At 42.0% G+C, this 13,846-nt stretch overlaps 1 protein-coding gene across 5 annotated transcripts in view; it reads left to right on the top strand.

Moving 5' to 3' along the window:
* Nucleotides 1-4,491, top strand: part of RC3H1 (ring finger and CCCH-type domains 1) — a 69,283-nt gene extending 64,792 nt beyond the window's left edge. For 4 of the 5 annotated variants that reach the window (XM_069737814.1, XM_069737816.1, XM_069737813.1 and 1 more), the window contains exons 17-20: nucleotides 1,648-1,741; nucleotides 1,966-2,139; nucleotides 2,312-2,421; nucleotides 3,828-4,331. In XM_069737814.1, coding sequence (XP_069593915.1) covers nucleotides 1,648-1,741; nucleotides 1,966-2,139; nucleotides 2,312-2,421; nucleotides 3,828-3,978 — 529 coding nt within the window. In that variant the 3' untranslated portion in view covers nucleotides 3,979-4,331. Of the gene's footprint in view, nucleotides 1-1,647; nucleotides 1,742-1,965; nucleotides 2,140-2,311; nucleotides 2,422-3,827 lie in introns of all 5 variants that reach the window. The other variant, XM_069737815.1, reaches the window with a different exon arrangement.
* Nucleotides 4,492-13,846: the final 9,355 nt, after the last annotated feature.

Here is a 13,846-nt window from a genome sequence, read left to right as displayed (position 1 = left end):
AGAGGGCGCGCACTGACCACGTCTTCACGCCCTCTGACCTGAGCGTCACAGCCAGAGGACGCTGAAGAGGGAGCCACACCGGAACGAGCAGAGGTAAATATCGTGCAGCGCTGCGCTCCCCCTCCTTGTATTCTTACCTGCTCCTGGCGCGGTGCAGTCCCTACTTCTCCCGACGCTGGATATTCTTCCTGTACTGAGCGGTCACCGTTACCACTCATTACAATAATGAATATGCTGCTCTACCTCTATGGGAGGTGGAGCCGCATATTCATTACTGTAATGAGCAGTACCATGTGACCGCTCAGTACAGGAAGAATATGCAGCGCTGGAAGAAGCAGGGACGTCCAGGGACCGCGCCGGGATTAGGTGAGTATAATTAGATAGCCCCCGCTCCCCCTCCCCTGCCGACCCCCGGGTATGACTCGAGTATAAGCCGAGAGGGGGACTTTCAGCCCAAAAAAATGGGCTGAAAATCTCGGCTTATACTCGAGTATATACGGTATGTTTTTTATTTGTGCATTTAGTTTTGTAAAACTTTTTCAAAACTTTCCAATTGTTCACTTATCCTATACACCAGAGTCACATGTTATCTCTTAGTCTCCTCTAATCCCAGTGACTCTATAATGAGCAGCTCCTTTATCCTATACCATTAATATTAGCAATGGAAAACTGATCTAACCTGTATGCCGAGCACCTCTTTATAGGAACTTCCCCTCTATATTAAAGGGGTTGTCCATTAAAACGAAGTTATGTTGTTAATTGGTGCGACCAACACAATAGTGGTGGGGCATCCAGAAAAAGCAAATATCATCACTCAGCAACCCCATTGAAAATGTATGGAGCGGCCGTCCAACACTGACTGCCCAGTATAGTGTCGATTAAAGTTCCCTATTCAGACGATTAGTGGTCGGACCCCCACCGATCAATAAGTTATCGCTAGTGATGAGCGAGTGTACTCGTTGCTCGGGTTTTCCTGAGCACGCTCGGGGGTCCTCCCGAGTATTTGACTGCTCGGAGATTGTTTTCATTGCGGCAGCTGAATGATTTACAGCTGCTAGACAGCTTGATTACATGTGGGGATTTCCTAGCAACCAGGCAACCCCCACATGAACTCAGCCTGGCTAGAAGCTGTAAATCATATGCAGCTGCTTAAACAAAAACTGAATATCCGATTTCACAAATACTCGGAGATCACCCGAGCAACTAGTACACTCGCTCATCACTAGTTATCACCTATCCTGTGGATAATTGGTAACTTTTTGTTCCCTGGACTGCTCATTTTCTCCCTATAACTAGTTTTACCCTTATTGCACCGCAATAATCATGATTGGTCTTTTTAAGTGATGAGCGAATGCGCTGGGATAAGGTGTTATCGGAGCATGCGAAGGTGCTAATCGAGTGTCTTTGGCGTGCTCGAAAAATATGTTCGACAGGTTCATGTTTCACGGCTGTTCGACGGATGCAGTACATGCAGGGATTGCCTAACAGGCAATCCGTGTATGTGTTGTGCCTGTTCAAGAGCTGCGGGGACTCGAACATATTTTTCAAGCACACTGAAGTCACTAAGTTAGCACATGAGCATGCTCAGATAACGCCTTATCCGAGTACGTATGCTCATCACTAGTCTCTTTTATGTTCGTCCTGCAGAGATCGTATGCCCAAGCCTATACCTACATCTGAGAGAGATCAGCTTAGGATGGAGTTACACCAGCTAAACCAGCAAATCAGTCAGCAGACACAGGTAATGTGGCGAGGACGTGATATGGTGGTTTTCTACTGTAAATTTGCCTTTTCCTCCAGTGGTAGTCCCTCTCTCCCCTCTTAAGCAGTAGACATTGGGGAGATTATTTTTGTTGTAAGATATCAAACCGTCATATTTTTTATATGAGAATCATCGAGACCTTAATTTCTATTTATTGAAAAATAGCAAGAATTGGATGAATAGTTTATTCCTGTGTCCTACAGGTTGCAAGTAACCGTCTCCTCGTGCAGAGAGAATCCTCCACTTTAGGAAGTCAGCAGCAGCCGCCTCCTCCGCCACCAGCCAAATGGTCAACCATGTTGTCTAATGAACAGCTGAGCCTTGAGCTGCATCAAGTGGAGCGGGAAATCGGGAAAAGAACTCGCGAGCTTAGTATGGTGAGTACCATGAGAATATTCCCATTTATCATTTCCCACCTATGCCCTAAAGCTTAGGAGGGCTGATCAATGGCCAATATGTCCTACTTGATGAATGCATCACACTGCTCTTTAGATGGATATCTACTTCTTGATATTCTCAGTTTTAATTACCAGTCTTATTACCTCCTAGGAGAGTCATCCCATGGGTGTTAAAAGCAAATCGGAGGTCATCAAGGTGGAGAATGGACAGCTGGAGCCACAGACCAAGGTGCTGGCACATGAGCTGCCCTTGACTTTCAGGTAAGGTAATATCTCTATGACGTAGTCTGTAAAATTATAAATCCAGGAATGCCAGCGTGCAAGGTGAAACGAGTAAAGGAGCCACATTGATGGGGTATTCCAGTGTATTCCCAGCATTGGGACCACACGGATTGTCAGTGCAGGGGATTTGTGGACCCCACCGCATGCAAGATCGCAGCATGGATGAGTTAAATGGAGACAACCAAACAACCAGATGTCTGATCAGGGGTCAAAAGACCAAAAAGTACAAAAAAAAATCTCTCTAAAAATAACCTTTATTGATGATCAATAAAAACTGAACAAATGTGAGATACAACCTATAAATCAGGGCCCATAACAGGGTATCCGGTAAAGACAGATGTCTGAAGATAAATATGTCACAGGGCTACATCCAAGTGCCCCTGGAAGGTCCTGAAATCTGATGGCCTACCTACCACCGGAGGTTGGCACGCTACAATTGTGAAGTGGTGCCCCCACTTGACGACAGCTGTGCCCTGACATACCTGTTATTCCCTTCATCCTTTTTTTTTGTATATTATGAGTTAAATGGATCCACTGTATACGCATGCATCCTGCCGCTTCATCCTTAAGTCTACTGCACGGCCATCTTCATCAGTCCGACAAAGACTTCAGATGGAGCGTTGGGGTGCATGTGGGTCCAGACAATCTAGTTTGGCTTCAGTCTTGCATTCATTGGGGGCCACAAGTCAAATGCTCTGATCATTGGTGGGATCCACAGTTTTCACCTGTCCAGCGGTTGGACAGGTGAAGACCAGATTATCCTTTTAACCACAGCTGGGTCCCTTCATTTGCAACTGGATCCTTTGTAGAAATGATAAAAAATATATATATTTGGTTATTGTTAGTGATGAGTGAACGTGCTGGATAAGGTGTTATCTGAGCATGCTCGGGTGCTAATAGTGTCTTCAGTATGCTGGAAAAATATGTTTTAAGTCCCCGCGGCTGCGTGTCTCAAGGCTATTCGACAGCTACATCATGTGCAGGGATGGCCTGTTTGTTAGACAATCCCTGCATTTGTTGCTGCTGTTGAAGGGCTGCGAGACATGCAACCGCGGGGACTCGAACATAGTATTCAAGCACGCCGAAGACACTCGGTTAGCACCCGAGCATGCTCAGATAACACCTTATCCGAGCGTGTTCTCTCATCAGAAGTCATTCTATCATGGGGTCGGGTAATCTCAAGAGGCGTCTAGGATGGTGGCGGATGACCGGATCAGGGTTGTACAAATCTTTATTGCTGATTTCTACTCCCCTCCTGTAGATCACAAAGTATGATCCCTACAGTGTAGATCACAAAGTATGATCCCTACAGTGTGTAGATGGCTTCTTGCTTTTTTAATACAGTAAAAAAAAAATAATTTATATGCATTTTTCCTATCTTTCAGCAACGAGGTGCCAAATGGATCTAGCTTGGCCCAAGACATCACTATGCTATCTGGCAAGACGGCGTCTTTAACTCTTTCAGAGGATGCCCAATCTGGTGGGGATAAAAATGAGCCCCTGAGAACTGGAGTCAATTCCACTGCTGCTCCATAGGCAGTGAGGGCTGTTTTACCCACACGATTAACCCTTTTAAGTTTTTGTTTAGTGGGCGGTTAAAAAAAAAAAAAAACATTTACAATTTTGTTTTGTTTTTGTTTTTTTTTTGTGGGGTTTTCTTTGTGTTTGGAGGGAGAGTTCAGAGCATTTTTGGGGTTATCAGAAAAATTATTATTATTTAAGAATCGCCTACATATCCCCCGTTTTTGGGGGTCATTTATGGGAAGAACCTGTGACCCTGCTCTCTTGTTCCCTGGCCTCCAAAGCATGACAGACTACATATAAAATGTGCATTGAACACCACTAGTAACAACAACCTCTGCACATATTTTCACGTTAACACATTTTTTAATAAAAAAAAAAATATACAGAATACAAAATATATATTAAAAAAAAAAAAATGACACAGATGAAAATTAGCAGTATCTGCAAGCAATTCAAGATTAGTTGTTTTTGTTCTGTGAATGAACTTAATTTTAATACCTTTCAATGCCTTGGATGCAAGGCTTTAAAGACAAAAAAAGGAAGATATTATATATATATATATACTCTGTTTGATTAATTGTACGATCTTATTGCTGTAGATTTACATTTATTTTTTCTTGTTTTATTAGGATGGTATTGCATACCCAGGAGTTCTGTAAGTGCCGTTGCTCCCTCAATGGCAAAGCTGGCTTTCCCTTTTTGATTTTTGTATCATTAGGGTTAGGGTTGCCCTGCAACATTACAAGATGCATATTTGCTAAAAAAAAAAGATGGAAATATTACCATCATTATATGTGTGTGCTTTTCAGGATCTGCTTTCCTTGGCTGGACCATTCATTTCCTTTTCCCTCTTGGATTGAAAAGTGTTTTAGAGGGCAAAAAAAGGAGTAAAATCCCATTTGCAACCTTTTATTTCATTGCTCCAGTACATCCAAATTGAAAATCAACGATGCAAGTAATCCTAATTATCATTATACGTTTGTGTTCTTTGCTCCTATGTTACATCTGTATGGTAACAGACTGCAAAAAGACCTACACTTTTTTCCATCTGTATTCTAAAGCCTGGTGTCCGACATCCAAAATCCAGCGTCTGAGCAACGGACTTCAATATGCCGACCGGGCCGCTTGCCTTCCGACTCAAACTCAACTGTTTCATAGGCATATATGTGGCTGTTGAGTTCGGATCAGGAGATCGCTGCCAGGTCCGAACTTTGCAGTCCGTAGTCGGACCATGAAAGCCAGACTATTTCTCAGCAACTTTAAATTAGCAGGACTACAAAATCCGACGACGTTGAGCTTCTGTTTGTAGTCTGTTACCGTGGAGAAGAGTATAAGCACTAGTAATGCGATAGGAGAATTACTATTTTTCTATTGTTTTTCTTCGGATGAAATTGAGCAAGGAAACTTCTGCAAAGTGGAACTTTTCAATTTTTCGTTCCTACATTGGACCAGTACTGGGTCACATCAAAGGGGAACCAATATAATTTTGCCCTCTAAGTAAGGTCCGAACACACACAATGCAGAGACATGTAAAACGCATTAAATTATTCTTTTTATGTTGCCCACAAATTTGAGATGTGTGTGTGTATATATATATATATATATATATATATATATATATATATATATATATATATATATATATATATATATATATATATATATATATATATATATATATATATATATATATAGAAATCTGATTTGGCGGGTACATAAAAATTCCCTTTTTTTCCCAAGGAAAGTAAGGTGGATGGGGCAGACAACTGGTTATGTAATACCTTCCCACATCGTTTTTTTGGTGGGGTAAAAAGCGAGAATTAATTACTTTTTTTTGTTGTTTGTATTTTCTTAGTGTTTTTCCTCCTTTCTTTTCCTCTTCTCCCTTCCCCTCTCCTTTCTCCGGTTTCTCCTAAATCTTTAACTCCTGCTGGGTCATTGTCCGCCTCAGCGTTACGTTCCATGAATCCTATTTCGAAAGAATTGTAAGAGAGAATTTGTACAATATGTGTACTTTTTTTTTTTTTTTTTTTTAATCTTGTTTTTTTTTTTCTTTTTCTTTATTAAGAAGTAGAGATGGGTTTTTACGGTCCCTCGCCTGCCTACCAGTTGAGGTTTCCATACTTGAAGGTGCTTGGGAAAAAAGAGCGCCTGTTTGATTTATCCTTATTGCCAGGAGGAGGCACCGCGTTTAATATACTGTTTCACATTGAATTAAATTGAACATTTCGGACCTGCTGGTCACACATTTGATATTTACATGTATCGGCTTGGAGTTCAAGCTAACTTTTTTTTTTTTTTAATTTAAATAAAATACCATAGTGTTATGTGTGTTTGTGTATGTCTGCAATTTTATGCAAGCACATATAATCTGTTTTAAGGGTTTCTTCTTTTTTTCTTTTTTTTTTTTTTTTTGGATGAGTGCAACTTCTAGGCGGCATGGAGATCTGCCAAATAGTATGATAATGATGGAACTTGGCCTTTTTTGTAGTATATTTAGCTTTATATTCAATGAAGGCAAACTTACAAAAAAAAAAGCCAAATGGGTTAAAAAGTAAATTATAAAACTCTTTGACTTGGTGCTATGTTCCTTATCGCTTATCCAGAAGTGCGTCTTTTACTATTTTGCAGGGACGGCCCTAATGCAAACTTTCTGGCTTGAGGCTATGAGGTTGCCTTAGTAGACAGGAATTCAAGAAAATACTCTCCCAAGTCATCTTTATTGCCTGCTTGGTAAATCCCTCTTAAGCGCTGGTACGAACCATCCCCTAAGGTTACGTTCAGCAGTTATGTGCCTTATGGGGATCATCACACCTTGTCGTGTACTGTTTGACGCTACCCTATGTAGCCTGGTTTACATATACATCATTCACCTATGGATATAAGTAACTAGCAGGTTGCACTTCTGTCTTACAAGCAGTATCTTGATACATACCTATTAGGATGCAGTCAGACGGCTCTAGAAGTCCGGCCACGATCCACGGACTGGTCGGCGACTCTCCCGACCCAAGCGTGTCAGCTTCATATATTTCTATCCAGTTGTCACGCTGTGGTCAAAAGAGCCGCGACCAGTCGAAGCATTGCGGTCCGTCTGACTTCGCCCTTAGGCCGTTTTCATTGTCCCTGTACCAATTGGCCTCGGTTCTCTTGAAGCTGTTGAGTTTGGGTCAGGAGACCTTCGGCCAGTCCTTACAGCGCCGTTGAATCGGCCTAATCTGAAGAGGGAAGACTATTTACCCAATAGGGGACATCAAGTTCCACCGTGGCTTCCCTTCCATATGTTAACGGTATACAGACCAGTTTACAGTCTTTGGATGGAGCTCTCATGTTGTGCTGAATGAAGGACCCATCATTCTCTGAAGTCTTCGTAAAGGACTTTTATATTGGTCCGATGCATCTAAAAAAAAAAAGTCTTAATTAAGAATCTTATCGATTCTGGGTCTACAGCCTCCATGGCAGACTTATGCATCTCCATGGTTACAGAATACAGTGTTTGTTAAAGTGGTCCTGCAGTTGGGATGGAATGTTGGCTGACTGCAGGATCAGACAACACACTTTGTTTGTAGTCTGTTACCACGGAGACACATTGTGTACAGTAGATTTTTACAAGTGAACGGCGGTCTTGTTCCTTTTGCTTTATTATAGTCGAGGGATTTCATGTTGAGTTGCAGCTTTTTTTGTGGTGTTCACATTCTTCATTGGATTAAGTTCGATTATGACCTGAAGAATACCGAACCGCATGCAAAAACCAGTATATGGCTTACGTAAACACACCCTAGATCTTTGTATCCACGAGCATCTCCTTGATTTGCGTGATCTGTCTTCTATCCTCCTAGAAGCTGCCTCATCAATACTATGAAGAGAAGAAAAAAAAAAAAGAAAATGAAAATGCATTCAGACGAATTTATTTAGCACATAACTTCTGTGAAGTTGCTGTTTTTCTAATGGTGTTATAACTCAATAATGTAGAAACGTGGGGAAACCCTCAACTGGTAGGCACCGTGCACACTAGCCGGGATCTTACTGTGATAAAGATGCGCACATAGCCGTATTTTCACCTTTTAGATGTTTTCAGTCTTGTGATGAACATTTCCAATACTGCTTCAAGGGTACCTATAAGGGCACCGCGATGGCCCCTCAACTGTCAACATACGGATCTAAGGGGGTTAGTGAAGCTGTATTTTACAGGTCTCTCAGCTGGACTTTAGCTATCTGCAGGGATGTTTGTACCGGATTGAAAATGGCTGAAACTTGTATATTTCCATCTATTTTTTACTATTGCCCAATCTTCTGCATGGGTAGCAATGCAGCTTTTACAGCTTCTAAACTGCTTTACTGCATACAATATAGGATACAATACAGATAAAGGACTGAGCGTGATCTGTGCAGCCATAAATTCAGAGTGGATACACTCCTTCCTTTTCCCAATGAATTTAATTGGGAAATGTTGGCATTTCCTTAGTGTAACATATAAAAAAAATCAGACTCTTGAGCCTCATTCAGTTGAATGTAATATGTGCCCATTTTATTATTAAATCCAGTAGTCCCAGCCTGATTTTAAGTCTTATCCACCCAAACTAATCTCTAATACTGTGAGGTCAGGTAAAAAGAAGCAACCACTGGTCGGATTGGCTGTCATAATACAGACTTAAAGATGTCGGGGTCACGGGCGACTGAATGAGACCTTACTGGCCAACTAGGCCATGTCTTATTGACTTCCATTGTTAAAGTAATGCTGTACAATCCTTGCTTTCAAACAAGGGGATAAACTAGTGGAGCTCTGTAGGCCTGAAAGCACATCCCTCTACTTTTTATATTGGGGGGCTACACACTTATGCGAATGGTACCAGTCAGGAGACTGGTGCAGTAAGAAGCGTTTCTGCTCAGGAATCTGTGAGCAGGTTTTTACTATGCAATCCAAGAGCAGCATGATGTAGGATCTGAGACCCTGATTCCAGTGATGTCACTTGCTGGTCTACTTGCAGTTATTTTGATACAATCACAGTTTTCTTTGCTGCAGAGCTCAGAATGCTAAGCCCTGTATAACCCTGCCCGCTCCACTGATTGAGAGCTTTCTGTGTATGCTGTATGTTAACAGAAAGCTGCTAGTCATTTGGGGGGGGGGGGTTACACTGCATGAGGACTAGGAGGCACGAGACACCTAGTCCTGTAGTGATAATCTCCTACTTATAGGACACTGATTTTATTAACACAGCCTAATAAGTGACATATCGCTTGAATCTGGGTCTTAGACCCTACATCATGCTGCTCTCATGGGACTTGCAGCCAAAATCCAGATAAGAAAATGCAACCTCTACAAATGTCATGTTAGTGCGATTTCTTCACGTCATGGTTATGTTTAATGGAGGATTGATGGGGACTGGTTCAATATTCTAGTATAAATCTACATCTAGTGCTGAGAAGTGTAAATTCTTTGCTTCACTTATCAGACTTAGGAGATATGTTTTCTTAGGGTGGCTGGCAACAGACATAACTGACTATGTGAGAGCTGCAGAGGTTAGAGGGGGGATTCCGAGCATGAGGACATAGTTTTCTATGATTTAGTTTGGTACATTGATGTAAAGGTTTTTTTTTATGCCTTCAAGATGTCTAGAAAAAGCCTGTGAGTCCTGCTGTTTCCACACACACAGTGATTGACAGCCTTTCGTGTATGAGCCTGTATGCCAAGAGAGTGGTCAATAACTTTGTGAGGCAGGGCGATCTCGGATATACAGGTTTTCATTGTGTATGGGTGGGAAAATTGGCCCCATGGGCTTTGTGTGGGCATGAGAAAGCCTGTGAGTCCTGCTTCACCTGCCCACAGATAGAAAGCCTGTGGGTCCTTTGTAATCAAGGACTTCTCTGTGTGAGCCTTGGAAGCAGGACTCTCAAACTGTCTCGGGGGGGGGGCAAGACTTGGAGGTTTTCTATTTGTGAGCCGTGGGGATGGTCGGGGAGCAGGACTCACAGGCTTTCTCTATGTGAGCAGGGGGAAGCAGGCCTCGCAGAATTTCTGTGTGGGTGGGGGAAGCAGGACTTGTAGGCTCGCTCATTGTGGGCAGGGAAAGCAGGAGTCGCATATTTTCTGGGGTTTGTGGGGGGGAAGCAGGACTCACAGGCTTTCTCTGTGGGGGGAAAGCAGGACTCTGGCTTTTTCTGTATGGGTGGGGGAAGGAGGACTTGCAGGGTTGCTCCATGTGGGCGGGGAAAGCAGGACTCAGGTTTGATCCATATAGGTGGAGGAAGGAGGACTCACATGCTTGACCCATGTGGGCAGGGGGGAAGCGGGGCTGACATGCTTAATATATGTGGGCGGAGAAAGCAGGACTCACAGGTTTTCTCTCTGTTAGTAGGGGAAGCAGGGCTTGCATGAGAGCAGGGGAAGCAGGACTTGTAGGCTTGCTCCATGTGGGCGGGGTAAGCAGGACTCACAGGCTTTCTCTGATTCCTGGCAGCATATAAACTTCTTTTTACATGAAAAGACTGAATATAATCTGAGAAAAATCTATATTCCTGAGCTCTGTCTTTTACTGCATCACATGACTCCGCTGGGATACCTGGCAGCGATACATAGAACCTTGAGATGAAAGTTTGGGTCGCAGCTATATATCTTAATGGAAAAAAAAAGTGGGGAAAAATACTTGACTGACATGAAAATTTCAAAGCAAACAATTTACTTAATAATTTACCTTGCAAATAATTGATAGTTTATAACCTCCAAACTATAAATCCCAACGTGCTAATCTTTGTCTTTTTACCACAGCTGGGCAATTCGTAGTTACTGGCTACCCGTTGTTGCAGTAGATAAAATGGTTTCCCCTAAAGTAAAACCAAACAAACTGATGAGCGCATTTGGAAAAAAAAGTTTGAAATGCGTTAATTTTATATAAATTATAATCTGCTAAATTTAATGCAGAAACCAGTATGATACTTTGTAGCAAAGTTTGCTTAAACATCACAAGGCTGACTTCTATCTGTTGGCCCAACCGGCTTGTGAAGAAAAGACCCATCATGCGCCTGTGATTTGTAGAGTGCTTCAGGTTGGAGACTTCCTCTCGGGAGCATAATCTTTGGTATGAATCCCTACAAGGCAGTTGGTACAATAATTCCATTTGGTACAGAGTGAAAAAAAATTCCTCCCAAAATAAAAACATCAGTAAAGTTGGAGCTTATTTTTTTTATGGCATAATTTGCTACCTTTAGTTATGTAGATGATCACATCTTTTTTATGTAGTGATATAACGAGGGATAATGACTCAGATGGGATGAGAACCACAATGACGGTTATATTAGTTGTCACCCAGCTGTTCTCAAAATCTAAGGAGTAACTAAACTTTATGAATATTTGTAAAATATGTAATTACCTTATTTTGCTTCTTTCTCTGTGAAACACCGTATTGCAGTGCTGTTTTAACTGACTAGTTCATGTTCTTTTAGTAGCTGCTTTGAACTGCTGCTCAAGTGAGAATATGTACTCAAACACTATTTACAAACACTCTCCCTGCCTGAGGATGAAGGAGGGGGAGCAGGTGTAAGCTCACACAGAAGAGGGTGTTTGTAAATAGTGCTCTGCTAGAACAGCAGTTCAAAGCAGCTTCTAAAAGAGCATGAACTAGGTAGTTAAAACAGTACTTTCAGCTTGGTGTTTGAGAGAGAAGGAAGTAAAATAAGGTAATGGTGTATATAAGAGATTTGTGACTTTGCAAAGGCTGATTAATTAAATGAAAACAAAAAGTTTAGTTAATCTTTAATTCATTAGAAAGGTCCTCCTACAGAAATAGCACAACACTTGGCCATAGGCTGTGTGGTATTGGGCTGGAGTTCCAATACCATATGTGATATATGGCACTATTATTTTTTTCCCTCTTTTTCTCATTTAAATATAAATTTTAAAAACTTTGTGAAAGAAAATAAATTCCTTTTACTGGTGATTTTGTAAACTTATCTTATTTTTTTTTTCCCCCAGAAAAATTATAGTCTATATAATTAACAGTATTAAATATAATTTATATCAAGACTGTAAATTATAAACTTACTATTAAAAAAATTAAGTTTCACAGTTGCCAATGCATAAACCAACGTAGTCTCCGGTTTCTATCCTTTTGCCTACGTGGTTTTGTTTTGCCCGACTTCTCTGTGCCAATAGGTAATCGAGGTTACTTTGAATCTCTAATTGTGTGTCCCCCAAGTAGACCTGCCTTGTGTCATTACATATCCGCTACTAACGAACCCCCGAAACACCCCACAATTCACAGGCCGCTGTCTGCACCTGTTAACAACCTGCATTATATTCTTTCAGGCTGGATTCAGTTTAAGATTATTATTATTAATAATTTCCTTGTTCTTTGGCTCATACCAGTCTCTCAGAGACATTCTGCAGCTATTAATCACCTTTTTGGGTGGAGTTAAATTTTTGTTTTTGTTGTTTTATTTTTTTTTTTTTTTTGTTTTTTTTTTTAACTTTTTAACTTTTTGATGCATTTTGCTTGAAAAAGAGCTTGTGATATTCACCAATCTTATTGATTGTTCTGTGACTGTGCCCTGCAGAGGTTTAATAAAATGAAATATATATAAAAAAAAAGTGACTTTGTCTGTTTTTATGTATTTTCCTAATATTTAGGCCAGGTTCACACTACCGTATTTTACAAACCTTATTCGGACCGCCATGCCCGACCATGACTTATAGACTGACGCTTGAGGCTGTAAATTCGGGCAGGAGTCCTGTGGTCTGTCCCAGGCATTGTGGTCCACTCGTGTGAACTCAGCCTAATGTATTCCTGTATATGCACACTATATACCCTTTTCTAATACTGTATGGTTTTTCAACATTAGACAGGCATACACTTTGTATAAAGTTCTGCTACACTTGCGATTTTCCTTGCTACACTATAGAAATGGTGGCATATCTTCTTAAAACATCAAAAACTGCAAAAGTGCTAACAAGCACCCTCAGTTACATTTGGTAAGCCTGTATAGCAGATTTAAGGTATTTTATACCCTTCGCCACGACAGCACCCACTGAGAGAGGGACCCGCCCATAGGAATAGGAAACCTACAGAGACAAAAAGGGCGGTCCCCCTCGCCTCTGTTGGTTTCCTGTTCCTATCGGAAAGCCTGGAATACCTACATGGAGGGAGGTGGTTGGAGCACCTCCATGTTACCTGACCCATGCACCCGCCTGTGTGGTATCCGAGGGAACAGCAGGGGCTGCGGTGGCAGCGTCGGGGGAGGCACTGCACGCATCCTTTCCCCTCGTCTGGGCAAGTGTGGAGGATCATCCGCTCTCCAGCGGCACTGCTGGGTGAGTGTTTCGCTAGGAGCGGCGGCGGCAGCATCGCGCGGGTAAGTCTGCGCTGATTCACTGAACCAGAAGTGGTTGGGTACACTTCCGGTTCGCGACAGGATGGCCGCGCTTTTCAAATACAGGCCAGGACACAGAGCTAATCGCTCACTATGCTGTCCCCGGCACATAACGAGCTTCCACCAGCGGTAGATGACAGCGTGGAGAAAAGCAGCACTAAGTCTGCAAAAAAGAGTGATCGCTACATGGCAGGAGCTGATACAGGAGTAAGACAAGAAGTAGAGATTCAGATCTACTCATTCCCCACACAGAGTCTCCACCTCCAAGACCCGTATGACGTTAGCTTCACTGGGTGAGTGTTTCATGGTTCTCTACCTATAAGCTGATCCCTTCCTTCTCTGCCTCTCCCCTTAGGCTAAAAAGACCAGTAAAACTAAGCACAAGCAATGTGCACTATGTTTGCAACCCCTGCCCGACACGTACCCCAAGAGGTTATGTCAGAACTGTATAAAACAGACTTTGCAAGTCGAGGAGGCTGTTACAACCACAAATATTAGGGCTATAATAAGGCAGGAAATC

Source organism: Ranitomeya imitator, chromosome 8 (genome assembly GCF_032444005.1).
Source record: "Ranitomeya imitator isolate aRanImi1 chromosome 8, aRanImi1.pri, whole genome shotgun sequence".
Classification (NCBI taxonomy): Eukaryota; Metazoa; Chordata; class Amphibia; order Anura; family Dendrobatidae; genus Ranitomeya; species Ranitomeya imitator.
This window is presented reverse-complemented; position numbering and strand designations above follow the sequence as displayed.